General features: G+C 44.2%; 1 protein-coding gene across 1 annotated transcript in view; it reads left to right on the top strand.

Moving 5' to 3' along the window:
• The window catches only part of SEMA3C (semaphorin 3C), a 130,639-nt gene that overhangs the window by 47,901 nt on the left and 69,995 nt on the right, over positions 1-12,743 (top strand). Inside the window, exon 3 of the mRNA XM_081879141.1 lies at positions 10,821-10,981. Within this exon, the coding sequence (XP_081735267.1) occupies positions 10,821-10,981 (161 nt within the window). The remainder of the gene's footprint in view (positions 1-10,820; positions 10,982-12,743) is intronic.

The raw sequence follows: 12,743 nt of genomic DNA, 5'->3' as shown, positions 1-12,743 counted from the left end.
TTAAATGCAGTCTTGGCATTCCCTGGAAATAAAATCACAGTCCCATCTGCAGAAGTGAAACCAAAGGCATCAACTGTTTACTGGTTGTGTGAGTTAATATTGTGCTTTGCACCTGAAGTTCTGCGTGTGAAATTTTTAACCGTTTATTAGCTTAAGCCAGCAATAAACCTAACAGATAAACACTACTGACAACCAAGACCCAGGAAGATGGGAGGGAAATGTCCAGGATTACACAAGTCGATGGAAGGAGACCTTTTCATTCAGTAATGAATAGGAAACAGGATTAGCAACAGATGTGTATGTTTTGTCAGGCTGCCTCATGGAAAGCATATATAAAGGGCATATTCTGATTTGTGTCTTAGAGGGCATCCTAACTTCAGAGAACTCATGGCACACTTATTTTTCTGCTAAGGGTCCCCAACATGGTACCCCCCCCCGACATTTTGAACTATAACTTCAGTAATTCCTGACAACTGGTCCTGCTTGCTGAGGCTGATGGGAATTGTATTTTAAAGCAGCTGGAGAGTCCCACATTGACACCCACTATTCTAGAGCACACACCATTCTAGAGCACACACCATTTACATGGGCACAAGCCAGGCCTGTTAGGCTTCACTTCTGATCTGTACAAGCTAACAGGATATCCAGCACTCACCCATGTTTGTGCTTTTTAGAGAAGCGTTTTGTAATGCTAGACTTTCAGGGAAGAATGTCAATTGTTATTCATCACATTGAGAAACACCTGACTCACCAGCTTTTAAGGAACACTGGAGTGCCTGTATTGGCCTAGAAACCAATATTTGAAGGCAGCTGTTTCTCAGATGTTCTCCTAGTGCAGTGATGGCCAAACCTGACCCTCCAGCTGTTTTGGGACTACAGTTCCCATCATCCCTGACCACTGGTCCTGATAGCTAGGAATGATGGGAGTTGTAGTCCCAAAACAGCTGGAGGGCCAAGTTTGGCCATCACTGTCCTAGTGGGACTCACTATTGGCTTGAATTGTCACTTGTTAGTTCTGCCACAATATTTTGTGCAGACACCATGCTATTTTACATGCCTTTGGACTTCTCATGAATGTATTCACTGTGAATGACCTTGCAAAACTCAATTACTAACTGTAAAATGGCGGGTCCTTTTGGGGTGAAATATCTAATGAATTTTGAGAGTCCTGAGGAAAAATTCTCCTCCGAAAGTGCTGCTTGTGTTGGGAGGGAATACCTGGTTGGTGCCAATAGATTATTTTCTCCTGTGTGTTTTCACTGTGTCCACCTAACTGCCTCTTCATCCTTCCATCTCTCCTATAAGCTAGAGTAATGCTGATGATAGGAGGTCAGGAAGGTGCTCCTGCCGTGCCAGTCATTACTGAATGGGTCACATCTAATTTGTCCCCTTGATTGATGGATATGCTGGCTTGCACATTGTGCTTCTCAAGAATCCATCCCCTTTAGGTTCTACCTTAATGGCCATGCAAGTGCATCATAAAAACCGACTCTAATTTGCATTCTTTGTGATTATTACAACCAAGGAGATAAATAGCTTGATAATATGAGTAACTCTTACTGCTTAAAACACTGTGTATGGTAAAATAACTCGTAAGGTTTGATTTCTAAACACAGTGGCTCTTATCTGAAGCAATTTTATGCTTAATCAAAGGGTAAGAGGAGAGTAAATTCCATTTAATTTTTTTTTCTAGACCAAAGTATGGCTTTTCTGCTGCCTCTGAATAAATATGGCAAGTTTAGTTTAAACATGGTGTGAGTGATTGCAGATGGCTTATTTATTTAAATTGCTCTCTGTTCGGATGAAACCTAAACAGAAAAGCACACAAGTTATCTCTTAAATCCTAACCAATGTTTTGGCTAAACCTAAGTTGAGATATTTTTTCGGGGGAGTCAGGGGAGAGGAGAGACAACGGACTTGTGCTTCTTTCATACACAGCTTCGAATAAAAGTAGTTCATTCCGTTTCAAAACTATTTGCAGGAGGTTCATGGAGGCTATAGTACTGAATGTTCTGCAATGGCAGAGGGTTGGATTGGAAGATGTTCCTTGAGGTCCCTTCTAGCTCTATGATTCTATGGTTCTCTTTCATAGTTGTGAGGGGTAGAAATGGCGTAATAATCTGATGTCTCATTGGGATGTAGAAGAGGAACCAATAAGGAGCCAATTCGCATTAACCACAGTGCCCCTGAGCTACAGTTGTATTCTGAGTCCACTCCAAACTTTGCAAGCCAGTTGACATACTCATTTGTCATGAACACAGATCAGTACATGGAATGCTTCAAAATTATTTGCAAAAGGCAAATGGAAGGTGCAGGCATGTGCACTTTGCCTGTGCAAACAGGTATTATATGCTCCCATTCTGTGGCACTCTGGGTGTTTATTTAGGTCAGAAGAACACCATTGTGCTTGGAAGTTTTTCAGAAATGCTCTGTTAATTCTTTGTCTCAAGGCCAAACTCTATGCTGCATTAAATGTGTCATTCACCCTCACTGTCAAAGAGCTTTTGGGGGTAGGAGGGTGGTTGAACAGGATCAGGACTTAAAATGGGTTAAATCACCCCTTTCAAAGGTGCAGAAAGTCTATCAATTATTGCTTTGCCAAAAAAAAAAAAAAAGTCTTCTAATTTTTGTCTGGCTTTACTCCATCAATTAATGAGAAAAGAAATTGCTCTCAAAAATTATGAAAGAGGAGGGGGATTTTTTTTGACAAAATTCTTAAGAGTGGGGAGCAGGGTGGGGGGTTTTGTACTTACCTTGAAGTGGCCAAGTTGTTTTGTGAGTGTTTTTCCTTTTCATTTCACAATCCGTCTGGTGGTCTGCATTTCTGCAGCCCTCCCAGGTGCTCCTTTGCTGGACTTTGCTGTGAACAAAATGATGGATAGTCTGCCTCTCAGAACATCCCAATACCTGCAAAGGACAAGGTGGCATTTCCCTCCCCCGTTCCATGTACCAAAGTCAGCTTCAGCACTGGCAGTAGGACAGCATGGCCCACCACAAATGAGGGCAGCAGGCAGGTTTATGGGGCACAGAAGAGGCTGCCTCAGTATGCCTAATGGTAGGGCAGCCCTGACACCATGCTCCCGACAGTTAATTTTCTTTTTTTATTATTATTTACTTCTGAAGTACTGAAAGATGTGTTTTATAAAGGTCAGAGGAAGAATTCCCTTTTAAAAGAAACTCAGCAAGCACCCTAATCTCAGGTGCTTGGTAGCCAGGCTCCTGGGCTTCCTGGGCTTCAGTTATAGCTCAGGGGAGAATTACCCAGGCTGCACTGGGGAAATGGTTAATGGAAAGACAAACAGACCCCACCCTTCACCATCTTGCAATGATAAGAACCTTACTGTTCTATGGAATTTAGAAATCCCAAAGCAGCATGCAAATGAAGCAGAAAAACAGAAGCCTCTTTTGCAAGAGAAGTTTCAAGAAACAGGAAGAGAGGTTTTAGCACAGTACTTCTACGCGGGTGGCACTGTGGTCTAAACCACTGAGCCTTGGGCTTGCCAATCGAAAGGTCGGCGGTTCGAATCCCCAAGACGGGGTGAGCTCCCGTTGCTCGGTCCCTGCTCCTGCCAACCTAGCAGTTTGAAAGGTAAATAGGTACCGGGAAGGTGAACGGCGTTTCTGTGCGCTACTCTGGTTCGCCAGAAAGTGGTTTAGTCATGCTGGCCACATGACCTGGAAGCTGTATGCCAGCTCCCTCGGCCAGTAAAGCGAAATGAGCACCACAACCCCAGAGTCATCTACCACTGGACCTAATGGTCAGGGGTCCCTCTACCTTTACCTTACTATTAATGTATTTGATGAAGAGTGTGTGATGAAGGTGCTTCATCTGGCTTTATACAGGGTTGCTCAGTTTGTGCATCTTTCCTCACCAAGAAAGGAAGTTGCATTGCAGAAGGTGCAGGCATGTGCACAAAATTCCTGGTTCATAAGTACCTATTGATGGATGTGTTGAGTGGAGGGGAGGAAAGGGGCGAGGTCCTGCCACTGTTAAAGCACTCTTAAATCACCTTAGCAGTCATGGCTTTTCCCCAAGGAATCCTGGGAACTGTAGATTGCTAAATGTGCTGGGAATTATGGCTCTGTGATGAACAAACTGTGGTTCCCAGGATTCTTGGGAGGAAGCTGTGACTGTTCAAGTCTATGTAAGGAGTGGGGCTCTGTGATTATGTACAAGTAGAGAAGAGAGTGGCTGGAAAGGGGATGGGGAATAGTTTTCACAGTCATGTGTGGTGTTCATATTTGACCTGCTATCTGCACACAGGCACAAACCGAAAGTCATACTGAAACAAATGAGACTTACAAATGCATAACTCTGGGGCTGGTTAAAGCTTCGAATTGTTGTGGAGAAGTTGTGTATCCCCAGTGACTTGGAGAGCTTCAGCATTTTAACAATTTCCTGTTCCGTACATTCACTCAGCATGGGGTAGATGAACAGCTCGGTAGCAGTTAATTGAAAAAACAAAACACACCACAAAACCTTACTAGCGACCAAACCTGAAGCCAGACATGGGGGCAAAATAGCTGCTGTATCCAGTGAGAAAGGAACTTTCACTTCAGGCTCTTCAATCCTTAACTGAATAACAGAGCAATGCAAACACCCTTCTGCTGGACTGGAGGAGGTGCTGAAATGAGTGGAGGTGTGCAGGCAGGTGGGAGGCCCAGTGGTAGGATTTGCAGTGGCAGGAGTCAGCAGAAATCCCCAAACAGGGCAGCGGCGTAGCGTGGGTTGTCAGCACCCGGGGCAAGGCAAGTAATTTGCGCCCCTAACCTGCCGCCGCTGCCAGCTTCTTCTTGCTGCTGCCTGGGCTGGTCGGGTATGGTTCTCTACCACGCTGAGCGCTGCGCTGGGTGGCCGCTGCACTGTCCCTCCCCCAGATAGTCCCTCCCTCGCTCTCCCTCCGCTCTGCAACGCAACGCACGCCTGGCACCCTCCCCCTCCACAGTGGGCGGCGACCCGGCAGCTCGGATCGGATTCGCACAGCTAGCACTGCAGTGAGAGAGAGTGAGCCAGGTAGGGGCAGAGAGCTGCGAGGGCGCCCCCCAAATGTTGCGCCCGGTGCAGCTGGTACCCCCTGCATCCCCCACGCTACGCCACTGAAACAGGGTATCCTGAGGGTGGGGCAGTTCTGGTGTAGGGGCAGTCTGGATTCTACTGGATCCTGAGCTAGACTTACTGCCATCACATGAAGGCATGGGGCCTGACCCAATTGTCCTGCCCCTCCCATCTTCCACTGTGGCCTCCACGAGCTACAGAGCCATGGATATGGAGATGAACCCACTATGCTGCAAAGCCCTCTACCTACCATCTGGTTGTGGGTGGAGTAGGGGAAGGTTACTCTATAGTCACAGCAGGTGCTGCAACCGTCCAACAGCTTGACCTCACCCCCAAAGTGTCTCCCGAGACAGATGGATGCCAACCAGGGGAAGGTTAGGATCGTGCCCTAACCACTAAATGTGTCATAAGTCTTGTGCAGTACCTAGAAAACATGAGAAAAGTTGCTCATGTTGGCTGGATCACGGTGTGGAGCAGAGCTTTCTAAACTTCCCATGTTGTTGACACACTTTTAAGACATGCATCATTTCACGACACAATAATTCAGCTTTATTAGTTGTACCCCACACATCTTACTGGGTTGCCCCAGCCACTCTGGGCAGCTTCCAACATATATAAAAACACAATATTTTTTTTAAAAAACTTCCCTATACAGGATTGCCTTCAGACGGCTCGGGGGTTGGATAACTCCATGCCCTCCAATATTTCTCCAATGAAAACAGGGACATCCTAAGGAAAAGTGGGACATTCCGGGATCAAATCTGGGACGTCCCTGGAAAATAGGGACCCTTGGAGGGTCTGGAGTAAGTAAGTTCCATTCAACTATAAGGGACTTACTTCTGATTTGACCTGCATAGGATTGGGCAGTTTAGCACCTAACTTTGGCTGAGTCATGATCATAGTTACAGGATGATTTAAGGAATTTGTGTAAATATTCATTCTTATTGCAGCTCTCTCTCTGTGTGTGAAGAATTTCTCATCTGGACACCCAAAAATGCACATTGCAAACAAGCCAAAGAGATGCTTGAAAAGGTGTGTCATATCAAAGCACTTGTCCGAGAGAGCAGAGATAGGGAACCTGTACCCCCCCCCCGCCAGGTATTGTGGGACATCAGCTTGCATCAGCCCCAGCTACTGTGGCATTTCGCCAGAGGTGGTAGGAGGTGGAGTCCAACAACATCTGGAGGACGGTTGCATCCCTCCTCCTGTTTTATGAACAGCTCTCGTCCCCTCACAATCCATGACAGGCATGGATTTATTGCCTTGTATTGCTGTTTAAACTTACTGCACAATAAATATTTCTATAACCATTAGAGTTAAGGAGAAAATGTTCCACATCTATGTCCCCCCGGCCTCTCCCCCACTTCCAAGGGCACCTTGAGAAAGCCCATATCCTACACTGGGACAATAAATCTTAATTCTAAACAGCATCTTGGGGAATTAAAATCCATTCCTTTGTTAGGCAGAAGCTTTGATCATGACACCTTTTTAATTAAGCTCCAGTGTTTGTATATTTTATTGGCTAAAAAGCCAACAGAGCAATCTTTTTGTAATAAATAAGGAATAGATTTTTGGAGGGTACTCAATCTATTAAGGTGCAAAATGCTGACACGCATATTGCCACTATATGGACTCAAGAGAAGTCTTTAATCAAACATGGTGTGTAACTGCAGACTGACACCCTTGCTTACTGCTTTTTGTCTTCCTTTTTAATATATGAGTGAGTGGCCTTTTATCATTTTCTTTGCACACATATAATAAGCCTAGCTTAAGGCTTGTTTGCATGCCTACACAGGATCTTTTCCATGTCAGGAAGGATCGTAGGGATGCATATATCCCAATGTGTGTTTAAATTACTGTGTGGCATGCATGCAGTCTCAGTTTATGCAATCCTCCAAAGAAGAAAGAATTTCACTTGAATCAACCGTTGAGTGTTTGGCTCTGGGCCACATGTTATTGCACATTGGCAACAGAGCAGGAATAGGAAATCTTTGACCCTCAAAATGCTGTGAAACTTTGGGTCCTCTGGCCAGGCTGGCTGGAGCTGATGGGAGTTGGAGTCCAACAACATCTAGAAGGCCAGAGGGACGCCATCCCTACCATTCAGTTAGTGGAAGCACCCATCCTGCCATCATGCTAATAATACTAAGCAGAAAATGCTGCCTCACTTTCATGGGCCCCTTTGCAGCCCCAGTAGGGTAGTGTTTTCAGCTCAACTCTAGGACAAGGTCTAAAAATGTCCTAGGTGGAGGGGGGAAAGGTGAGTGGGGGTGGGATCGGGTGGCGATGTTTCTATTTTAGCTAATATATGTGGGGTTTTGTGTCAGCGTTCCTTGTGCGGGTTCTCTGCTGTTCACTTGTGTTCCTTTGGTGGTAAGAGAGGTTGGGGTTGGCCTAGGGTGTGGCTGTTCATTTGTGGTTGGTTGTGGTGGTCTTTGTTTTCATGTGTGAGTGGGGTGGGTGGGTGTTTTGGATCAGGTTAGCCATATCGATTTGTATGCTTTCAGCAGCCACTAACATCATAGCCAGAGACCTGTCAGGAATAAGCATGGACCAATGGTACCAAACACTGTGGAAAAGAGCCTTACTAGAAAAATTAACCAGTAAACTTTCTGGGTATTTTTAACTGATGGTGCCACTGCTGCTTGGCAGCTACAGGGATGCAGTTGGCAGCCTGGCCAGTCACCACACTCTCTACAGGGTCTATATTTGAATGATACGGCATAAATGGTGGGTGTGGGGGTTTTGTGTGTATGCTGGATTGCAGTTCCACTGGAGCCATTAAAGAAATTCGTAATTTCTACGTGCTCCTTTAATTAAAGCTAGCAACTTGCAAAATATTGACCAATATAATCAATACAATCAAATAAGAATTGGCCCTATGTCTTACGTGCTTCTAAAAAAGGAATCTATATCTATCTATATCTATCTATCATCTATCTATCTCTCCGCTTCTGTTCTATATTGGAGTTTATCTTTTAAGTCTCAATTTTTTTCTGCCCAAATTTGGTTGCAGGATAATGCCTGCAAGCCCATCCTCACTGCCATGGGGGTCATTCCTATGTCTCATGCAGAGAAGGGACACATAGACAAATTATTTCAGTGTCTGTTGCCTAAGCATAACACTGAGAATGAAATGTATGGTACCGGTCTGGTTTACACATGGCTGTACATCATTTGATTTCTCAATCCCCCCGCCACTCAGGACTTGATCATTTGCAGCTGGCTGCATGAGCCAATTCCGCTGAGAAGTATTGTGTATGATACAAATAGGCTATCTCTGGTGTCAGGCCTGTGGTGGCTCATTCACACATGCATGCTACCGTTGTGCTCTAAATGTGCAGATGTGAACTTGCTTGATGTAGACTCCAGATAAATTAAAAAGAATGTCAAGATGGCTAACCTTGAGCAATGCAGAATTCATTGTCCGCCACTTCTATTTCATCTTCTGTTTTCAACTGTTGATGTGGATCTTGGTGTTATGTCAAAGCCAGTAGGCAATGGGTCAAGCTGGTGATGGTTTGTTGTTCTTTTTTGAAGAAAACAAACACAATTAAATAACATCTGGGAGACGGAGATCAAGCCTTGTAGGGAAGGTTTATTATTTAAAACCCTCTTTTTCTCAACACTTGAGTTCCCAGCACAAATTCCCTCCTCTCAAGCTGCTGTTTTCTTCCAGAGAGATGTTTCAATTGGCTCCAGTAGATCTTCCTAGGGTAAAAAGCAGCTATGGGGCTTATTTGTGAGGACAATGGCATGGAGCAAAAAGATTAAACCCATACTTCCTGCTTTGTGCAAGCCTGATGACATGTTTCCTCCTGCTGCTGGTTGCTATTTCACCCCCCCCCCCAACACACACATCAACATGTATCCACATATTTCACACATCATATGGTTTGGCCTCAGTACAACTCCAGTTTGCCTTCAGATAATAGCTTCAGAGTGTGCTGGAGAGCAAATATTTATAATCTATTGTTATTTAAAGAAATGGGAGCACTAAGTAACTGGTTTGTTATAGATCAGATTTCTGAGTGTGTGATTGTCATTGGTATTGACTTAATCACCTCAGGACAGCCAAGACTTTATTCGTGGACCATTTTTAGGCAGAGAGAACAAAGGTAACTCTTGTAGAGAAAGGGTCAGTAGTTATTTACTGAAGGAGTACAGTGGAGCCTTGTTTTGATCGGCATGCAAAAATATTGCTTGCAAAAGTGCTAAGAGGCTTTACTTTCTAATGGCTCATTTAACATCTAGGCTTGAATGCTTTCCTTGGTGACATTCCCAGATTCATAAGGCATGCGACTTGGATTGTTTTTCAGGAGATCAAAGTTGCAGATCTGGCCATCACACACCAACACACACACGCAGAGAGAGAGAGAGAGAGAGAGAGAGAGAGAGAGAGAGTGTCATTGCTAAAAGTTATTATTTTTAAAAAGAACATATTTTTTCTAATGAAATGATAGCAGATCCTTCAACTTTGATCACTTGAACTTATGTGGAAAGAGGGGGTATTCATCGGTGAACATAGGCATGTGTGAATGAACAACCACAAATTTACCACCACTGAAAATTGTAATGCAGGAGTGGGGAATCTTTAACTTGCTGGAACAATAGCTTCCATTAGCTGTAGCAAACATGGCCAGTGACCAGGGATGATAAGAGTTGTAGCTCATCCACATCTGCAAATCAGAAGGTTCCCTACACCTGTCCTAATCCAAATTATCCTAAGGATGCTGTCATGCTGCAGTTTGCATGGTTGGCTTGAAGCAATATGTGAACAGAAACACAGCTCTCCTTTGAAATTACAATTCTCTGAATTTTGTAGTGCAGTGCTTCAGTCAAATTATTTCCACAAAAATGCACATATTAGGGGGAACATGTCTATAAAAATGCCTGCTTTTGCAAAAATAACATGCACAAATTCTTTCTATTAAGGAAAATTGCTTGCAAAAATGTGTCTATTAGAAGAAATACACACTAAAATGCTGGTGGCTTATTTTGAAGTACTAAAGCTATGTTTGATGCCAGCAGTGTTGTCCTCTAGCAATATTCATAATGTTGAGTTGTAGCAGCCCGATGGTATGCAAAGTTAGACAATCTGAATATGATTCCTAGTTAGCAAGAAAATAAGAACGTAGCTCATAAATGTCTCTGTGCACACACAAACATATCTCTCTGTATGTGTTTGTGTGTGTGATTGTTCCTTTTTTTAAAAGTCAGGCACTTTTAAAAGTGAAAAAAGTTATACATGAAAGAGTTAAAAGCAGTTTATACTGCAATCCTGTACATACTTATCTTAGAGCAAGTTCCAGAGAAGCCAGTGGAACTTACCTTTGAGTAGATATGCACAGGGTTGGGCTGTTAAGAGACTGGGAAAAACATTTCTTTGTGACATAATAGTTCCCCAGAAAATAAGCCTCAATTGATTCTAGCTAATCTATATCTTAGTTATGTTAGATGAAGTTTATTTCTGTGGGCCATAATATGCAAAGTTCTCATTGATTAATTTGATATATGATGTGCTTTAGAAGGCACAGCTGTAAATATTAATTTCCATTAAGACAACACTTGGATGAATGAATAAGGCTATTTCAGATGCTTTACTTTAGTCTAAGAATGATGCATTTAAATTCTTAAGTTGCTAAGGGTACAACTAAATCTGCATTTTTATTGGCACGCTACATCTTTTATCAAGATGCGGTTATACAAGCAAGGGAAACAAATGAATGCATCTATTAAGCTATGCTTCCTCTTTCTTTCGCAGAACTGCAGGAAACGAAGACCGCTCAGTTTTATGCTCTTTCCCACCACCCCTTAGACTACAGGATATTGGTGATGGATGAAGATCAGGACCGCATCTACGTTGGCAGCAAAGATCACATTCTGTCTTTGAATATCAATAATATAAGCCAGGACCCTCTGAGTGTAAGTCCACAAAGCGCTTTGGGAAGCTGGGATCGTTTTACTGCATGCTTCTGCTTTCAAAGAAAAGAGGAAGGAGGGTGTTTCATCATTATCCCATTGTCAGGCAACGTGCCAGCTCCACGCCTGCTCAGAACAGTTGCTGCTTGTACATTAGCAGAACAATATGTTCAAACAGCATATTTAAGACAGAGCCTCATTCCCCGCCCCGCCCCCTCATTTGGGACTGTGGAGGAAAATGAATCCCTTTGACTTCCAGCACAAGAAGCCCCTGGACCCATTTGTCTGCAGTTTGGTAGGCTTGATCCACTCTGGAGAGGGGGCTCCTGTCCAAAGCTGGACAATATGTTTGCCTGATATTTAGGGTGTTATTATTTTAGTGAACCTAGACTTACAACCAGTGCTTTTGACAAATTGTCCAGTGATGGGTCAAAAATTAGAAGTAGGGGTTGCTGGCTATGTGAACACCCCACTCAGATTATTATAAGCAGAATCCAGGTGAGGACAGCCCACCCTAAGCAGGTTCATTTCCTTAAGTCTACTTATACCTGACCACTGACTGCTACCTTGTTCCGCTTCAAAACAACAACAAAAGACCCTAGTCTTAGGGGAAAGGGATGAGGTAGCAGCTGGTGAAGACAAACCATGGCCAGAGAAACAGCTGCTGAGTATGGAGGTGAAAGCCTTTCAGAGCAGGAGGATCCCTGTGTAAGGATGTCTGTCAGCAGCAGTCTTTTTCCCCCAAGTGCACCTCATTAAAGGAGCTCTTTAGGTAAACTAGCAGGGAAACATGTCTACTGGCTTCTCAGGATGCTGCTTGGAAAAGCTCAGCTGCATCTGGGAAAAGAGTGAGCCTGCAGTAAATCACACTGTGCAAGTTGGAGTTAACTCTTTATTAGCAAGAATCTGATTTGGCGGACACACCTAATGAGCACAGCAGATAATGGATCAGTTGCTGAGACTGAAAGTCCCCTCATCTTGAGTGTTTTCCCCAAGCAATCAGAGACTGCACCCGCATGAAGTCAACCTATCCTTCACCCTCTTCATGCCTCTTCTGGTTCTGGGAGACCAGGGGAGTGGGGAGGTTTTCTCAGAAGGAGGGGGAGATCCATTCCTCATCACTAGCCTGACTCATCTTTGCCTCTTGACGGCTCTCCTCCCCTGCTTCTGCCTCTGATTCTGGATTGCTCCCTGCCACAAACTCACCCAGCTCACTAAGCCCTGTTACCTCTTCAGCTTCTGACACCTCCTCCCAGTCTTCTCCCTCTGGCCACTCATCATCTCACCACCATTCCCCAGACTCTGAGCCTTTTACTTCCTACACAAAAAGCCCCTGGACCTTGGTGGTTCCCCCGCTGGTTCCTCCCACCGTTCTTCTGTGTCCAACCAGTCCATGAAACTTGTAGGAGGCAAAATCACATGGCCTCTTAATTGCAGTTTTACCCCTGGGGATGTGCAATTCCTCCCTGGAAATTTGCTCTCCAGTTCTTCCAAGTACAACCTGTGAATGCACATTCTCCACCTTTCCAAACAAAGTTGGTACTTCTTTTACCTCCGCTTAACTTGCCATGAGAAGGAAAATGACTGGTAGACTCCAAATAGAGGTAAACTCAGTAGTATAGTGGCTGCCATGCTTTTTGATGGTGGCCATCTTCCACCCTTGGAAGGTGGAACATTGTTCTGACATTGTCCTGAAATGACAATGTCAGGAACATTTAAGGCAAAACTCAGATGGCGACTGGAAACTGCTCAGTCCCAGATCATC

This window comes from Podarcis erhardii, assembly GCF_964252035.2.
Source record: "Podarcis erhardii genome assembly, chromosome: 10".
In the NCBI taxonomy this organism is placed as follows: domain Eukaryota; kingdom Metazoa; phylum Chordata; class Lepidosauria; order Squamata; family Lacertidae; genus Podarcis; species Podarcis erhardii.
This window is presented reverse-complemented; position numbering and strand designations above follow the sequence as displayed.